The following is a 15,174-nucleotide window of genomic DNA, read 5'->3' as shown; positions in this document are numbered from 1 at the left end:
CTTTTTTCAAGAAAAAAAAAGCTGGAAACAATAAAAAAGACACCATTTCTTAATTATACCTTATGAAAGTATAATGGCCTACACTTTCCCCAATGTCCCTGTATGGTTCCAGAGCTATGACAAAACCACAAACTGAAAAGTCTTATTACATTATTTCCTTAAGTTGAATTGAATGTTATGTTGAAAAAGTTAACTTTATTTCCTCCTACTCATAATTTCCCCACTGTTGCCCAACTTGCACCATGTTAAAGAGAAAATTTGTATCAAAGTTGTAATTATAAGAAATGGTGGTACGTTGTCTTCTCTAATTAGAATCCAAATATAAATTATCTGGCTTTGACAGAACAACAGAACTAAGGCAGCAATGTGCACATAAAAACATGTATACATGCATCCAGTGTCATTCAGCTACAGCAGTTTGAAAACTGGAATATGTAACCCACATGAGTTTCCATAAGTACCTTCATATTAAGATTAGAAACCATTTTGTAACACCTTAAACACATTGTTGTCTACTTCATAAATTATCAAGGAACTTTACCAATGAAAGCACATAAAAAGTGTGGAAGTAGAAAAGTATATTCACTCTGCCTCCGAGATTTTCTGTTTACCCTAAAGTGGATGCATCTGAAGAATATTTGTTAAATTTAAACCAAATCAACTCAGAACAGATAAAGTTAATCAGAAATCATCCAGTTATATAACTAATGGTTGCTCAGGTTAATAAACCTGAATAAATTGAATAACTAACCACAAAGACATAAAAGAAATCAATTGATGCGTCATTGTAGAGATTCATTTATGATCAGTAATTCCCAACGCATTCAAGCTGGTACTGATAACTATTTATGATCCTGCTTCAATCTGAAAGACGGAGGTTATGTAGAAATTTTTGCAGTATGATAATGGTACGTAATACAACAGTTTACTAGAAGTACCAACCATTATCAGAATCAGTGCAGTGCCAGCGGCTACTTAAAATGGTTGTGTTTCCTTATTAGCATCTTAAAGCTTCAGTAAGCTCCCAACTACTATTCCATACGTTTTAAATGTAATTGAAAAACTGTGGATGTTTTAAACTACAACAACATATTTCCTCAGTTTGAGATGGAGGTAGACAGCTTCATTCTTGTGGGAAACATCTCAAAACAGAACAACACTATTTTCAAGGAATCTGCAAATAGTGAAAGTTACTGGCCATGCCTTTCCAGGACTGAAATCAAACTTTCAATTAAAAAAAAAAAAATTAAAATCCGTCAGTAAAGTATTAATCAATAATAAGATGCTAAAACTAAAGGAGTATTTTTCTGTATTTTTTTCATTTTGACATTGATTTCCTCGCAAACAATTTAACTGAACTTTTAATACCATCGCATCTTCCTTCAGCCTCTTCCCCCCTCATTATTTTGAGACTTTGTTTAGAAACAGTGCAAAATCTGATACTCAACAAGTACCCAGCAACGCCCCCTTAGCACCGGACAGAGATCACAGCGCTGTTACTACTGCACTGCAACTCATTCACAGAAAGAAGGGCCTCAAGGAGAGCAAAGCAATGAAAGATTTTGCTGGGCAGACCTCAAAGAAGGTAGTATGAGCTGAATAAAAAGAAATATATTTCTTGATACAAGTAATGCAACTATATTAATTGCTTCACCTGCTCAGAGACATTTCCACAAATCAGACGTTGTTGCCACAGACTGGCACATACTGGAAATACAAGTGTTGCAACTCTATAAATCCAGTACAAATCCAGAAATTATGACTATCTAACATATTCACAATACATCAAAATCAGGCTTACGTGGATTTTATATATGACAGAAAGGTCTGGATTTGGGTAATATGACAACACACAAACAATTTTACATAGAAGGCAGAGTTCATCACCCTAATAACTAGATTAATAAATTCGTAAAACTAAATCAGCCTTTTAAAAACAAATGGAGACATTTTGATTTGAAGCCAAACAAACACCAGAATTCTGTGTCTCTTCAGCGGTGTATCAGAAATAAGACAGGCTACCTCAGCTCACGTTGCACTGCATGCACCTCTCCCCTCAGCGTAACATGTACGTTCTGTCGTGAAAGAGGCACCAGATTTTACAACACCTGCATATAGGGAGTTATCAATGCAAAGCAGCAGAAAGAGAAAAACTACCTGCGGGAGGACTGAGATACTGGTATCTATTTGGGTTATGAATGTTAAAATTACCGCCCCTTAATTATCCACACGAAAAGCAGCAGCACTGCAAAAGAAAAATAAGCACAGAATTTTTCACTTTACAGTGTATTTACAGCAATGAAATACAGACAAAAGGAACCAAGATGTGGAAATGGAAATACCTGTTCAGAAAATAAAGATTTTATTGCAAAGTGCAACAAGCTTTTCAAATCTGTCACAGCAGCAAATGTTGCACTAAACTACGCGGTTCCCTTTGCAAAGCTCAGCGGAGTGACCCCGTGCCCAGAGGGCCGACAGAAAGCTGGTCAGTCGAGAAGGCTGAGCCTCGGACTCGGGGCCTGCACCTCAACTCCTGCAACCCCCGAGGGCTGTGGGTAGCTGCAGCCCCCCCACGGCTAGCCACAGCCCCACCACGGCTAGCCACAGCCTCCCCACGGCTAGCCACAGCCTCCCCACGGCTAGCCACAGCCTCCCCACGGCCTCCCCACCGCTAGCCACAGCCTCCCCACGGCTAGCCACAGCCTCACCACGGCTAGCCACAGCCTCCCCACAGCCTCCCCACCGCTAGCCACAGCCTCCCCACAGCCTCCCCACCGCTAGCCACAGCCTCACCACGGCCCCACCACGGCTAGCCACAGCCTCCCCACGGCCCCCCGGCCCACCTGCGCTGCTCGGGGCCAGCCTGCCGCGGGGGCCTGTTGCCACAGGGGAGGGGGGTCTGTGTGTGTGTGTGTGGGTGTCTGTCTGTCGCGGGGGGGTGTCTGTCTGTCGGGCCCGACCACCGCCCGGGCCTGGCGCCACTAGGTGTCAGGCGAAGAAAGGGCACGGCCGCCGCAGCCGCCTTCCCCCGGTTACCGACCCGCCGCCAGCAAGTACTACAAACCGCCCTCGCACAGCTAGGAATCACACGGCTAGTTCTCTGGAAGATGACCTACTTCGGCGAATTAAATGTTTAGAAGACAAAAACATTCCCTTCGCACGCAGAAAAAAAAAAAAAAAAAAAGGAATTAAAAAAAAAAAAGAAGTCATTCAAGTGAACAAAACGCTCACATTGGTGTCACTGTTAGAAACTTAATACTCATAAAGCCAACAATCTGCCTCAAAACAGCCAAGTAAACCCACTGCTTCTAATGTCATTTACTGTACAGGGCACAAACAGGGGTTTGTGGAGACTGGAAGTACCTCACGTGTAACAGGTACTCCTCCAGACTTAACACCTGCCTTAACACAACTGCACGGCTACACAGTAGGAAACACAACTCAGTCTGCTGTTCTGTTACACCAGCATACATACAGCCATAGATACAGAATAGTCTGCTTGCAGACTGTATTACCTGTTTTTTCATGTAAAAGTTCTACTCACTGAAGGCCTCAAAGTTCACAGCAACAGCAACTCATGGATGGTCAGTGCACGGCTCCGTGTGCACGTTACACAACCTTGTGTCCTTGGAGTAAAAGCTTTGGAACAGAGTAAGAGCTCTTACTATGCTTAAGTGTAACGTGAATTTAAATTCTGCCCTATGACACACTCTGGGCCTACACAGAGTACTGAAAAACAGCTTCACCCCGCTTATTCCAAAAAAACCCCTCACAGCAGATGAGATGGTCTATGAAATCAATTTGTCTTGTGAGACAAAAACTATGAGAGGAGGAAAAGCTGCTGCTTCTCTGAATTTACATCCTAACTATCAATGACTTTAAATGAACAGAGTTCTTGAGTTATGGGACAGCAAATGCAAAGAACCACATCACATTTGGTATTTCTTATGTCCCATATTTATGACGTGCGAAGGTGAGAAAAAACCCACAATGGAGGTATTAGAAAAGATATTATTTTCCTAGAAGCTATTTCTTCTATTTGCTTTTCTATTTGTCTCAGATACATCAAAATTATTTTATTTCCAACTGCGACACCAGCAACAGCTTCAAAATATTTTTTTTTCCAAACAGACATTAAAATTTTAAAGCAAATTATGACAATCTCTGTGGTCTTTCTTTGTGGATTCTGATACATCAACGGAGAGCAATCCAAGAGTTGCTGCACATACTTTAAGATTCTTCCACTATTCAACAAACTCCCATCATTCTGTATTTACACAACAAGATGTGCATCATGACCACTTTGAACTTGAACCCCTGTTACTATATAATCCACAAACTCAGCAAACTGAGCTAATCAGCCGACAGGAAATAACAAAGAACACAACTGCTGTGCAGAAGATGGAATTATGTGAGAGTACAGAAGACTATTTCAAGTGCAGCATTTGAAGTGCAGCACAACAGAGAAACACAGGGCTTTAAATTGCAAAATGCATTACTAATTGCTAGTTACAATGCTTTATTACATTACATCCCATCTTCTTTTGTGAATTTAGCAAGTACATTTCCTAATTACTTTACTCTTCACACTCTATTGTTTGGAGTTTTGTTGCATCTTCCTAAGATCAGGTTTTCCAAGGGTTTTGAACTAATTTTTAAGTGCAGTGCTCGTAACATGAGTCTCTCAGTAATTGCATTTACTGTTGGCATATTCTAAAATGGAAGTGAAGTACAGAGTGGTTGTACGACCTGTCCAATACCTCACAGGATGTCTGTGGCAAAACTGGGAACACAGTGCAGGTCATTTGACTCTGACATGTTTAACACATGAAACACTTGCAAATTTTCTTTATCTAAATCTTATTACTGAAGTGTATAATCAGAAATTCAATTTTCAATTTATAAAAGGACTTGGGAAGGAAAGCCCTGAAAATTTTATGATTATTAAAATTGGATTTTATGGCATTTTTGTGTAATTACATTTACAGGTTTTCTTTGATGAAATAATAAGCAAACCAAACACTTTCTTCTACTTCCTCAGGTTAGCTGTCCCTCAAAGTTGCACTTTCTAGGGGTGTGCCATTGTCAACTGATTTGGAATGTTCATCTTCAACTTTCAGCCTTCAAAATACCAGATGGTATTTCCAGAAAAGCAATTTAAATTTTTATTTTTCTTCACAAATCCCTTAACTAGTTAATCTCACACACACGTCCAGGCCGAGCATACACCAATATTCCCAGAGTTGCCTGGCAACTACTGGGAGGAGCACTGGAGAACAAGGAAGCCTGCATGGATGAAGGGAAGTCAGTGTCTCCCCGACATGGATAAAGGAGGCTCACAGCCACAGTGCCTTGCTGCTTTAATTTTTGTAATTTATATGGACAACATTTTAAATACCTCCCATTATTTCACCTTGGATGATTTAGAAGCCCACTACTTACACCCACACATACACACACAAGTCAGTGCAATTTACTTTTTCCACACACACGACACGTGGATTCCTCCAGTAAAATGTGGAAGGACTCATGCTGACTTCAAAAGTCATTTCTGAAACCTGAATACGAATTGTTGGAATGATGCTTATCTGATGGTGATAACTGGACTATTTAAAATTCAGACTGAGCTATTTTTTCCCTCTGTCTTTAAAATTAACAAGACAAATTATAAGACTGAAGAGACTTTAGTTACTGAAACATCCTCAAGAAACACTGTGTCTGTAGTCTAACTTCTGGTCTTTAACATCATGATTAAAATTAAGAGTTATTACTTTCTGCACATTAGAATTCTTTATTAATCTTCACAGAGCAGGAGAATGCAAAATACAACACCCTTTCTCAACTAGTAAAGCCTTCATTCTCACTCCACTTATTTAGCCTCCCTACTTACATTCAGAACTCATCTTAGTGTCTCCCAGTGGTATTCAAGCTCTCCGTTGCTACCACCAATTTTCCCTTCTGCCTCCAAATGCTTGCAGATGAGAGAAGAGGGTATTAAGAGAAAAGAATGTTTTGTCCTCCACAGAGATCATCTTGTTAAGCAGCCACAGATCTAAACAACAGTAGTTCCAACGAGCCCATGAACATACATTCAGATTTATCACTGCATTTGACTTGCCCATGTCTTAGTTTCCCCTGCTTCAGAAACAGGGAACAAAGAATACTTTGGAAATATTCTATGGATCGCTCTGCAGTCAGTACTTTTCACCTCCCATATTTCAGGGACATATCTCACGAATGATGAATGTTCCTCATACTATTTACCCTGTCTCCAACTGTCAGCAAAATGTACACACTTTAAAAGGAACCCCCAAGTACACAGTAGCAAAACCAGAGTGTCACAAACCATGTGGAAATACATTCATTTGGCTGAACTGATTTGTGCTGAAGTCCATGAAGCTACCTGCAGTAAGCTGGAAACATGCCTCACTAGAAGCAGTAAACCCCAAGATCAAGTACAGAAGAATCCTTCCCCCACTCAGATGGCAATTAATCATGGCTAAATAGAGATTAGCTCTGAACCAGAAGCAAGAGACTGAATTTCCCTAAGAGAATATTTATCGTCAATAGTTACAACTCCAGACAATCTTCACATTTCTGCAAAAGCACAATTTCTTCAATGAATTATGATCTTAAACTCCATGATTCCATAAATTTGCATGTTTCACAGTTAAGCATATACTGTGTAAAAAGTGTATCATCTACTATCTTTAAAAACAACACAATGAATACCCAGGTTTTGTAGTGAGAGAAAATGGTCAACTCAGCACTAGCTACAATCATTAGTTCACACTTTCTAACTCATCTTTCTTCTAACTTAACTATCTTCAAAAACAAGCAACACCCATACCTTTCCACAAGAAGTTTTCTCCCTGTGTGACTGATACTGATCATGCTTGTTGCACTTTTTTCTTTTTTGGAGACTGGAACACTATTTTCAGTACTAGTCAGCCAAAGAGCCACAATGCTGACCTTCACAGAAGTACATTATACCACACTTTGAATTCCTGTTAGCTTTCCTCTCTGCTACAGCTGCAGATTTACATCTTATGCCTACTAATTTCCTACTTACAGGTTCAATTTTCAGGGCATTTCTGTAGCTCCCAAAGAAAGATGCTTGTGCTTTTAGAAACGCTCTTGCAACACCATCTCCAGTGGTGGTAGAAACTTTCTTCAACCTGCTCTTCAGTGCAGAAACCTGAAATCACACAACAGGTCTAGATCACTCTCATATCACAAACGAAGCTTAACACATTGGGGCACAGCTAAATGAAAAATGTGCTAACCACAGCAGCAGTTTTGACAAAAAGTGACACTGTGAATTCAGAGTTGAAGTCTTCAGTTCTAAAAGCATTACTTTTCAAGCTGTTTTGCTTCTCCAAGATATGATTGGATTCTATTCAGAAACCAATAGGAAAATAAAAGCTTCATTTCAACCTTCCCTCCTACTTCAAATCCGCCTTTTACATGCTGTTGAGTCCTCTTTTAAAGGTAGTCCATGAAGTTCTGTGTCATTCTTGATTAGAATCCATGAAAGAATTTCAGCTAAATTAATTCAAACATCAGACTAACAGAGAAACTGTTCTGCATAATCAGGCCATCCATCACCACCAAGGCTAAGAACAAATTCTGTAGGTCTGAAAAATTTGTTTGCCACAAGTTGTTTTCTTTTTCTTTTAAGGTTATATTCCCGTGTATTTCAGAGGCTTAATGGAAAATAACAAAAATGAGAGTTTTATTTATGCATATGGTGGGTTCCCTTGGCGGGCTCCCAGCCACCCACCCAGCCGCTCTCTCACTCCCCCTCCTCAGCAGGACTCGGGGAGAAAACACGACAAAAATGCTCGTGGGCCGAGATAAAGACAGGGAGATCACTTACCAATTAGCATCCCGGGCAAAACACACTCAACTTAGGAAAATTAATTTAATTTATTGCCAACTAAAACAGAGCTGGATGGTGAGAAAGGAAGAAACTAAACCCCCACCACCTCCCGGCCTTTTTCCCGCCTCCCGGGCGGCGCGAGGCGATGGCGGCGGGGGTGCAGCCAGCCCGGCGGGTTCCCCATGGCCGCTCCTTCCTCCTCGCGTTTTCGCCCCCTGCTCGCTCGGCCGTGGGGCGTTTCGCCCCCTCACACACCCTCTGGGCGGCCGGGCCGGCCCTGCCGATGGGCTCAGCTGTGCCCAGGGCCGCGGTCGGGCCTGCCCCGGCCTCCCCTCCCCGAGGCCCTGCAGCCTCGCCTGGGCACCACTGCAATCCAGAAAACAAAACCGGCAGGGTGGGTTTTTTTCTTTTTTTTTTTTTTTTTTTAAAAAAAGTCTCAAATTAACGACAACATTCTGTCTACTTAAGTTTTTTTCCTTCCTGTTTCTCAAGAGATCTAAACCACCTGTGCGCAGGATGGCTCTTCCCTTAACCCTCATTGCCCTTTCCCTTCCACCGCGGAGGTGTTTAATTACCTCAGGACTCACAGAGCTGCACTTTAGGCGGGTGAGGCCCTAATGGTCTCATTACCATTTACACAGGGACACTTACAGATCACAACTTAGCAAATATCCACTAAACACATTTCTGTGCTGAGTTAAAACTACCGTGATCCAGGTTACCTGAATATTCTTTCTTTTCTGTGTACGTTGAGGGGTAAAGTTTGAGAGAATTACCCAACACTGTTCTCCGTGCTTCAGAATTTCTCATACATACAAGAAGGTTGTGACTTAGTTTGATGTCTCTTTTCTAGCGCTTAGAGCCCAGTAACTACTGAAGTCAGGTTGTGTGTCTATACATTATTGTTAGTGACAGCGTTTTGCTTTCCCAAACACGAGCTGGGAAAGGAGATGAAAAAACCTTTCAGAGATTAACATCAAGCTTTGTTGTGCCTGTGCTGCAAGTTATAGGTTATGTTAAATCATTAACAAATAGTTATGTCAGTAGCAATTTTTTGGTGCTGCAGACAGAACCAGGACAGGCTAAGTTTTTGAGACAGATCTCACACAACACATAGCAATACAAAACCAACAGTCTGGGCACTGATTCTTGAAAGAAATTCAACCCGCGGTTTTAGAGGATGCGGTCACGTCACGGGCAAACTCCAAGTTTGAGGAGATACCTTATGCAGAAGACAGGAAGGAGCCACAATTTCAGATAAATATTCATATTATTAAACAGAAACAGTTCTATGAATAAAGAGCAAATCTTCCTTTTTCAAACTCTATTCTGAAAAACTTCATTGGGGTAGCTCTGTATACTACACACCATGCAAAAAACGTTGTACGAATAGTATTTACAGAGTAAGCAGATTCTGTTGCAGTGAACATAACCGTTTTCTGAGAGTATGAATAATACCTTATAAAATATAAGCTGATGGTTCAATTGGTCAAATTAACTTTCAAGACCTTCCCCCCATCCTCCAGCTCCTAACAAAAGCTTATTCTGGCCTCATCCATATCTCCAAAATCCTACCCAGATGAGTTGATTTTTTTTCTGCCTCAGGGTTTTGCTACCAGCCTGCCTTAGTAGCAAATGGCAGGCTGATTCTACTGCACAACTGCTCTCGAATGCTTCAGTTTTATCCTCCCTGTAAGCACATCCATCACGTCTTCCTTCAGCAGTCTTAGATTTGGGGAGGGCAGGAAAGTGATGTGTCCTCATCTTGCTCTATAGGTGTTAAATACATAATCCATACTCTGCACTACTTTTTCATCTTTTAAAACCAGATGTCGTATTTGCACTTGTGTTTACCGAAACAGTTGCAAAGACATTTCCTTTTAAATTTTCTGCAGATTCTGTTATAGAAGGAATTTCATTAGTTATTTAATCGAACAGAACTAATCAAGAGCGTGTCCAGCACTGTTTATAAATCTGAATGCTATGCCTTATGCCAACAGTCCATGCATCAATGAGCCCAAAAGCACATATATATGCTATAATATCACATAATACATGATAACAGATTTGGTCCATCCTGCCCATATAAAAAGCTCACTCCTGGTCGCTCAAGATAATGTCTCTCAAGGAGCTCTGTTATCCTCAAAATGTAAAAGCTTCATCACATTTTCAAACCCAAACAGCACACTTTGCCATGTCTGAAGGGGTCTGATGTTGTCAGGATGAAATATGCATTTATTTCCTATATTAACTTACGTAAATCATATAAAGGTAGTTCTTAAGAGTACAATAAAATGTCCATCGCTCTCAGTAACTTCCAAATCCATCTCGAATATTTTTATAAGTGGTTTTCTTTAAACATTTATGTGAAGATAAAGAACTTGCCACCTATACTGAAGAAAAAGGCTCAACGTTTTGGTTTACAACAAATTGTTTGTACAATTTACAAAAGTTCAGTTGCAAGTCACAGCCCTTCTGTGTTTCAGCTTCCCGATTTGGTATAGAAGCAGAATATTGGCAGGTATTTTGCTAATTCTTTAAGCTTTCAGATCTTCTGCTCTCTTCTAAGACTAAATCAAACATTGTTGGATATCTATTTTATGTATGTCCACTTTTACTCCTTTCAATCAAGACTGCTGCAATAGGCATGTCATAGTTTTGAAAAAAGAAAATGTTAACAATAACGTATTTAAAGCAACTAACAAGTAAGAAAAAATTATCCATGTTTACTCTGGAATAAATAAAACAAAGTAGATTATACAAGCAGAATTATGATTGTTTCCTGCCTAAAGAGGCAGTAATATTAAAAAAAAAAAAAAGAAAAAAAGACTGTGACCACTCGATATGAAGATTATTGCTAGCCAAACAGACACATATACATGCAGTCTACCCTGAGAGTGTTTTTAGAGAAGATTTTTATACTTCTGGCAGTTCAGGTTTAAAGGTCAGATTTAAACTATCACCATGTTTCAAAATGCAATCTGTGCAATGCAGCATAATGAAATGGTTCAGTAAAGGTGCTAGTGGAAATTCTTTTAATTAGGTCCAAGGCTTTTCAGTTGTCAACATGAATAAAGCAAGAAACATTCTATTGCAAACACAGTGTAAGAAATAAAAATGGATTCACCTTTAAGAAAATGGTTCTGCTACAGAGTTGTAGTTTAGTATTTCTTGCTGTCCTGAAAGAAGTTAATTTCCCACTAAGTGAAAAAACAGTAACGTAGGCTTCCTACTTGTGGTAACTTGTTAATGAATGGACAACAGTAGCATGCACAGCTAAATTACTGACAGCCGAAGATATTCATAGGCTAGTGCATATTTACAATACTCACAGCCATCAGATATGCAAGATCTCCTTGGCGCAGTACATTGCATTGCATCAGGGCTTCATTTAATAAAAACTACAAGTTGACAGAGCGAGCTTATGCTTTATTCCTTGTAATATGAAGCTCTGACTACAACTAAGACTAGAAGATGACACTTATTTGGAAATACATGAAAAATCCATAAGGGTTGCATAAAAAAAAATTACTACCCCCTCTTTGCTATTCCTTGCAACACAGACGGTGGTGTAGGAGACTTGTCAGCAGCAGATGCACTTATTGTAATCACAGTCCTTAATAAATCTCTTTTTTTTTTTTTTTTTTAATATTGACTATTTTAAAAGGAAAGTTACTTCCCAGGGCGTTCTCATGCTGCCAGATTTTCAGCAACATATCAGAAGCAGAAGGTGAAGGAGGGACAATTTTTCACATTTCAAATAGTTAATCAGTAACGCAGTAGTACACACCTTGAGTTTCAGGTACTGCTGAGGCAAACCCGGGCAAAGAAATTACTTAATCTGATTCTGCTGGGACTGTCTCAATGCTATCCAGCTCCTCTGACACAAATGTTAACTGGAAAAACATTTCACTGTAGCCTATGCTTGTTTGGATCCTAGGAATAAAAGACTGAAGAATAGTTCATTCTAGATTCTCAAGAATCAAGAGTTTAGGTGTAGCAACATCACTACCATGAAACTCAAGCACAACTCACTACCCAAAGCCCTCAAATAATCATAGGACCTCATTTACTTGATTAAAAAAGCTGTTCAAGGAGAAAGGGAAACAGCTTTAAAACTTTTCCACCAGATTAATTACCTGATGGCAACTGCAACACAGAAGATGCTTTTTCTCACTGTTGAGCATAGATAGATTTAATTTAGCAAAGTAAATTTTGTGTCTATTGAGCAGTGTATGAATTGCTCACTGTTCACATTAAGCAGCAAAACTGGCAGAAGAGTTTGACACAAGAGCCATTTGTGATCATGAAACTGTTGAAGACATTTTTAGGTTCTCAGATCATAAATGCACCTATTTAGACTGAGACCAGTGGGGAGACACACTCCCAGAATCTCCCCATGCTCCCAGGGAAGCAAAAGGAACAAAATAAAACAAAACAAACAAAACAAAACACAAAAAAAAAAAAAAAAAAAAGAAAAGGGAAAAAAAAGTATAATGGATTGGCTTTAGAGTCTCCCTGCTGAGATGAACAACTTGATCCACTTACAGTTCCAAACACATGATGCATGAAAGAACTGACAGAAATTCAATTCTTGCAAAGAAGAGCAGCTGCTCTCTAGTGGTCAAAGCCAAATATTAAGCAGTCTGAAGGAAAGGAAAAGACCTAGAGGAAAATACTTCATTATCTAGGTAACTAAAATAATGAAACAAAGCTAAATAAGACATAAACACTGATCCCAAACGTTAATTACACAACGCAACACGATTCAAGCTAAGGCTTTGTTGCAACAAATATTAATCCCAGCTGTATTTATATAGCAGTTGTGAAAAAAAATACACCATGTACACTATTTGTGAGCCATGCCAGTTAATTGAATTTGCTGGCAGCACTTCCTCTGCTATGCTCCAAACATCCTCCAAGATAAAATGTAGCTTTTAAATAGACCTGTGGAAAACTGAATCAAGAAATTTCAACTAATAAAACACAACTCTCTACTGTTATAAAAGTGAACTAAAAGTAAATAATGAAAGGAAGGAAGTCTCTTAAAATTTATTACATTCCAAAGCTTGAAGTTCTGTGTTTATTGGTGAAGTCTCTTCTGATGTTCTACAGTGCGCCTACAACAGCTCCTTTAATGAAGTCTCATAAAATCTAATATAATACTTGATTGTTGACAAATCATATACATGTTTGAGGCCCCGCACTGGCTGTATCCAGACATTTCTTACATAATTCCATGACATTTACAAGTCTGTCATTTCCCGGGTTGTGGATAATGGCAGGAGCGATGACCAGCTGGCACATTTGGATGCTGGGAGCGAAATCAAAATGAAAAACTATATAAAGCCAGAAAATTCATGGAAGTAACTTTTATAGACTAAATGCCTGACTAAAGCCAAAATGTTCACAATCAAGATGGACCTTTCATCCAGAGCTCACTGTTTTCGAAGAATGGATCACACTGCAGATCATAGAGGAATGACGGGATGTCACAGTAGGAGGCACTGGGTATTCACCATTACTTGAGTTTTTCCTCAAACAGACCAGCTCATATTGAGCTCCCTGCATATCAATTTTATTTCTCAACTACACATAAAAAGGTATAGATCTAACTGTCAGCACAATATTTTGAACTAGTAAAAGAAATCCAGATTTTCCCCTGCCGTTTTCTCCTAAACAGTCACCCTCTGACTTAAAAATAGCTTTTTACACTCTCACTCACTTTACTGCTCTTCCCTCTCAGCTTCTTTAGTGAAGATGATTACAGCAGCAAGTAGCAAGCTGGGTGTATTTTTGTCCCATTGAAGGGAAAGATCAAGTACTTACACAACATTTCTATCAAGTTATTAAAAAATAAATAAATTACCAGTAAAAAGTTTAAATGAGAAAGAAAATTTAACTTCCAAATGACATACACTGAGCAGTGCTAGAAGTGAACATGAAGTAGTCCATTTGATATCATAACTCAGGATATAAAACGCACAAAGTTCATTAAAGCTCACCTGGAAGAAGTCACAGAAAAACACCTACATAATTTCATTTGGAAACGAATGTTATCTAAAAATGACAGGATTTTTCTTCCTAATGGAATGGGTAAAGATGTTTTAAAATAGTAGTACTTTTTCACACCATGAAGAAGTTTGAATTTTTGTTTCCTGTTCAGATGTACCATAACCAACGCATTTTTCATTTGTCTGTTTTACCCATAAAAGACTTTTTAGATGACCTGAAACTTGATCACACCGTTCCAAAACTGAAACTGGGTTGCTGCAGCATTTCTAGCTTATGGGAGCTTTAGCTAATTTTCATTTGCAGGGTTAAAAATATGTCTGCAAATGTTCAAACAAACATTCCTTAACACATAAAACCAGGAAAGAATTGAGGCAAAGCAGTTTACTTACAATAATGAGAGTAACACAGTGAGACACCTCAGTTACAAACCAAACAGGCCCAAAGGATTTACACTCTTTAAGTAATGGAATAGCTGGATAAATCATTTCATACGTACCACATCATTAGGAAGGCTCTGAAGGTCGTCAAAAGGGGTTTCCAGTGTGTTGGTGTCTACATTGAGAATCACTACATCTTCCAGGGCCATGTTTCTTACTTTCTAAGTACGAGCAAAGTCAAGAAAAGGGAAAGGAAAATATGAACATGAAGAGTTAAATTTTATGCGTCAAGGACACAACCGATGGCATAACATTACGGCATTACAAAGCTTCAAGCATTTTAAAACCAACCAACATTCCCAGGTTTCTGTCATCATTTGGTTTATTTATTCACGTTTTACAATGCTGAAAAATTAACCTTCAGTTTACAGAGGGAAGTTCTTAACATTGTGCATACTGAAATTTTTGAAACCAGTTAAATACCGTTTGTGATTATTCAAGCAAAGGTTTATTTCAAGCACCTCTACTAATGTTTGTCTTAACTCTGGTCTCCTGTTTGCACATTTAGCAGTTTCTAGCTAAGTCAAGACTTCCAAGTATATCTTTTTATATTTAAAAATTAATTGAAATAACAATAAATAGCGGCTTTTCTAGGAGTTAAAAAGTTGCAGCAAGTCAGGGATGGGAACTGGTTTCCAAATTCCACGTAGAATTTTGGAACTCCAATACAGACAAGTTCACGACTGTATTTAAGTAAAACAGACAATACCAGAGGTTAATAAGTAAATAATTTTTTTAAAAAAAAAGCTAAGAGAAAAATAACTCCACCATATCCTGGTCTCTTCAGCAAAAGTTCAGTGAGTCTAAACTTTTTATCCTGTTCTCATGAATTGAGAGAAA

The 15,174-nt window shown here is 39.0% G+C and overlaps 1 protein-coding gene across 8 annotated transcripts in view; it reads right to left on the bottom strand.

Moving 5' to 3' along the window:
- Positions 1 to 15,174, bottom strand: part of DENND1A (DENN domain containing 1A) — a 214,570-nt gene that overhangs the window by 73,299 nt on the left and 126,097 nt on the right. For all 8 annotated transcript variants that reach the window (XM_074923588.1, XM_074923590.1, XM_074923593.1 and 5 more), the window contains 2 exons: positions 14,394 to 14,495; positions 7,073 to 7,198 (listed from right to left, as the gene is read on the bottom strand). In XM_074923588.1, coding sequence (XP_074779689.1) covers positions 7,073 to 7,198; positions 14,394 to 14,495 — 228 coding nt within the window. The remainder of the gene's footprint in view (positions 1 to 7,072; positions 7,199 to 14,393; positions 14,496 to 15,174) is intronic.

Source organism: Athene noctua, chromosome 20 (assembly GCF_965140245.1).
Source record: "Athene noctua chromosome 20, bAthNoc1.hap1.1, whole genome shotgun sequence".
NCBI lineage: Eukaryota > Metazoa > Chordata > Aves > Strigiformes > Strigidae > Athene > Athene noctua.
This window is presented reverse-complemented; position numbering and strand designations above follow the sequence as displayed.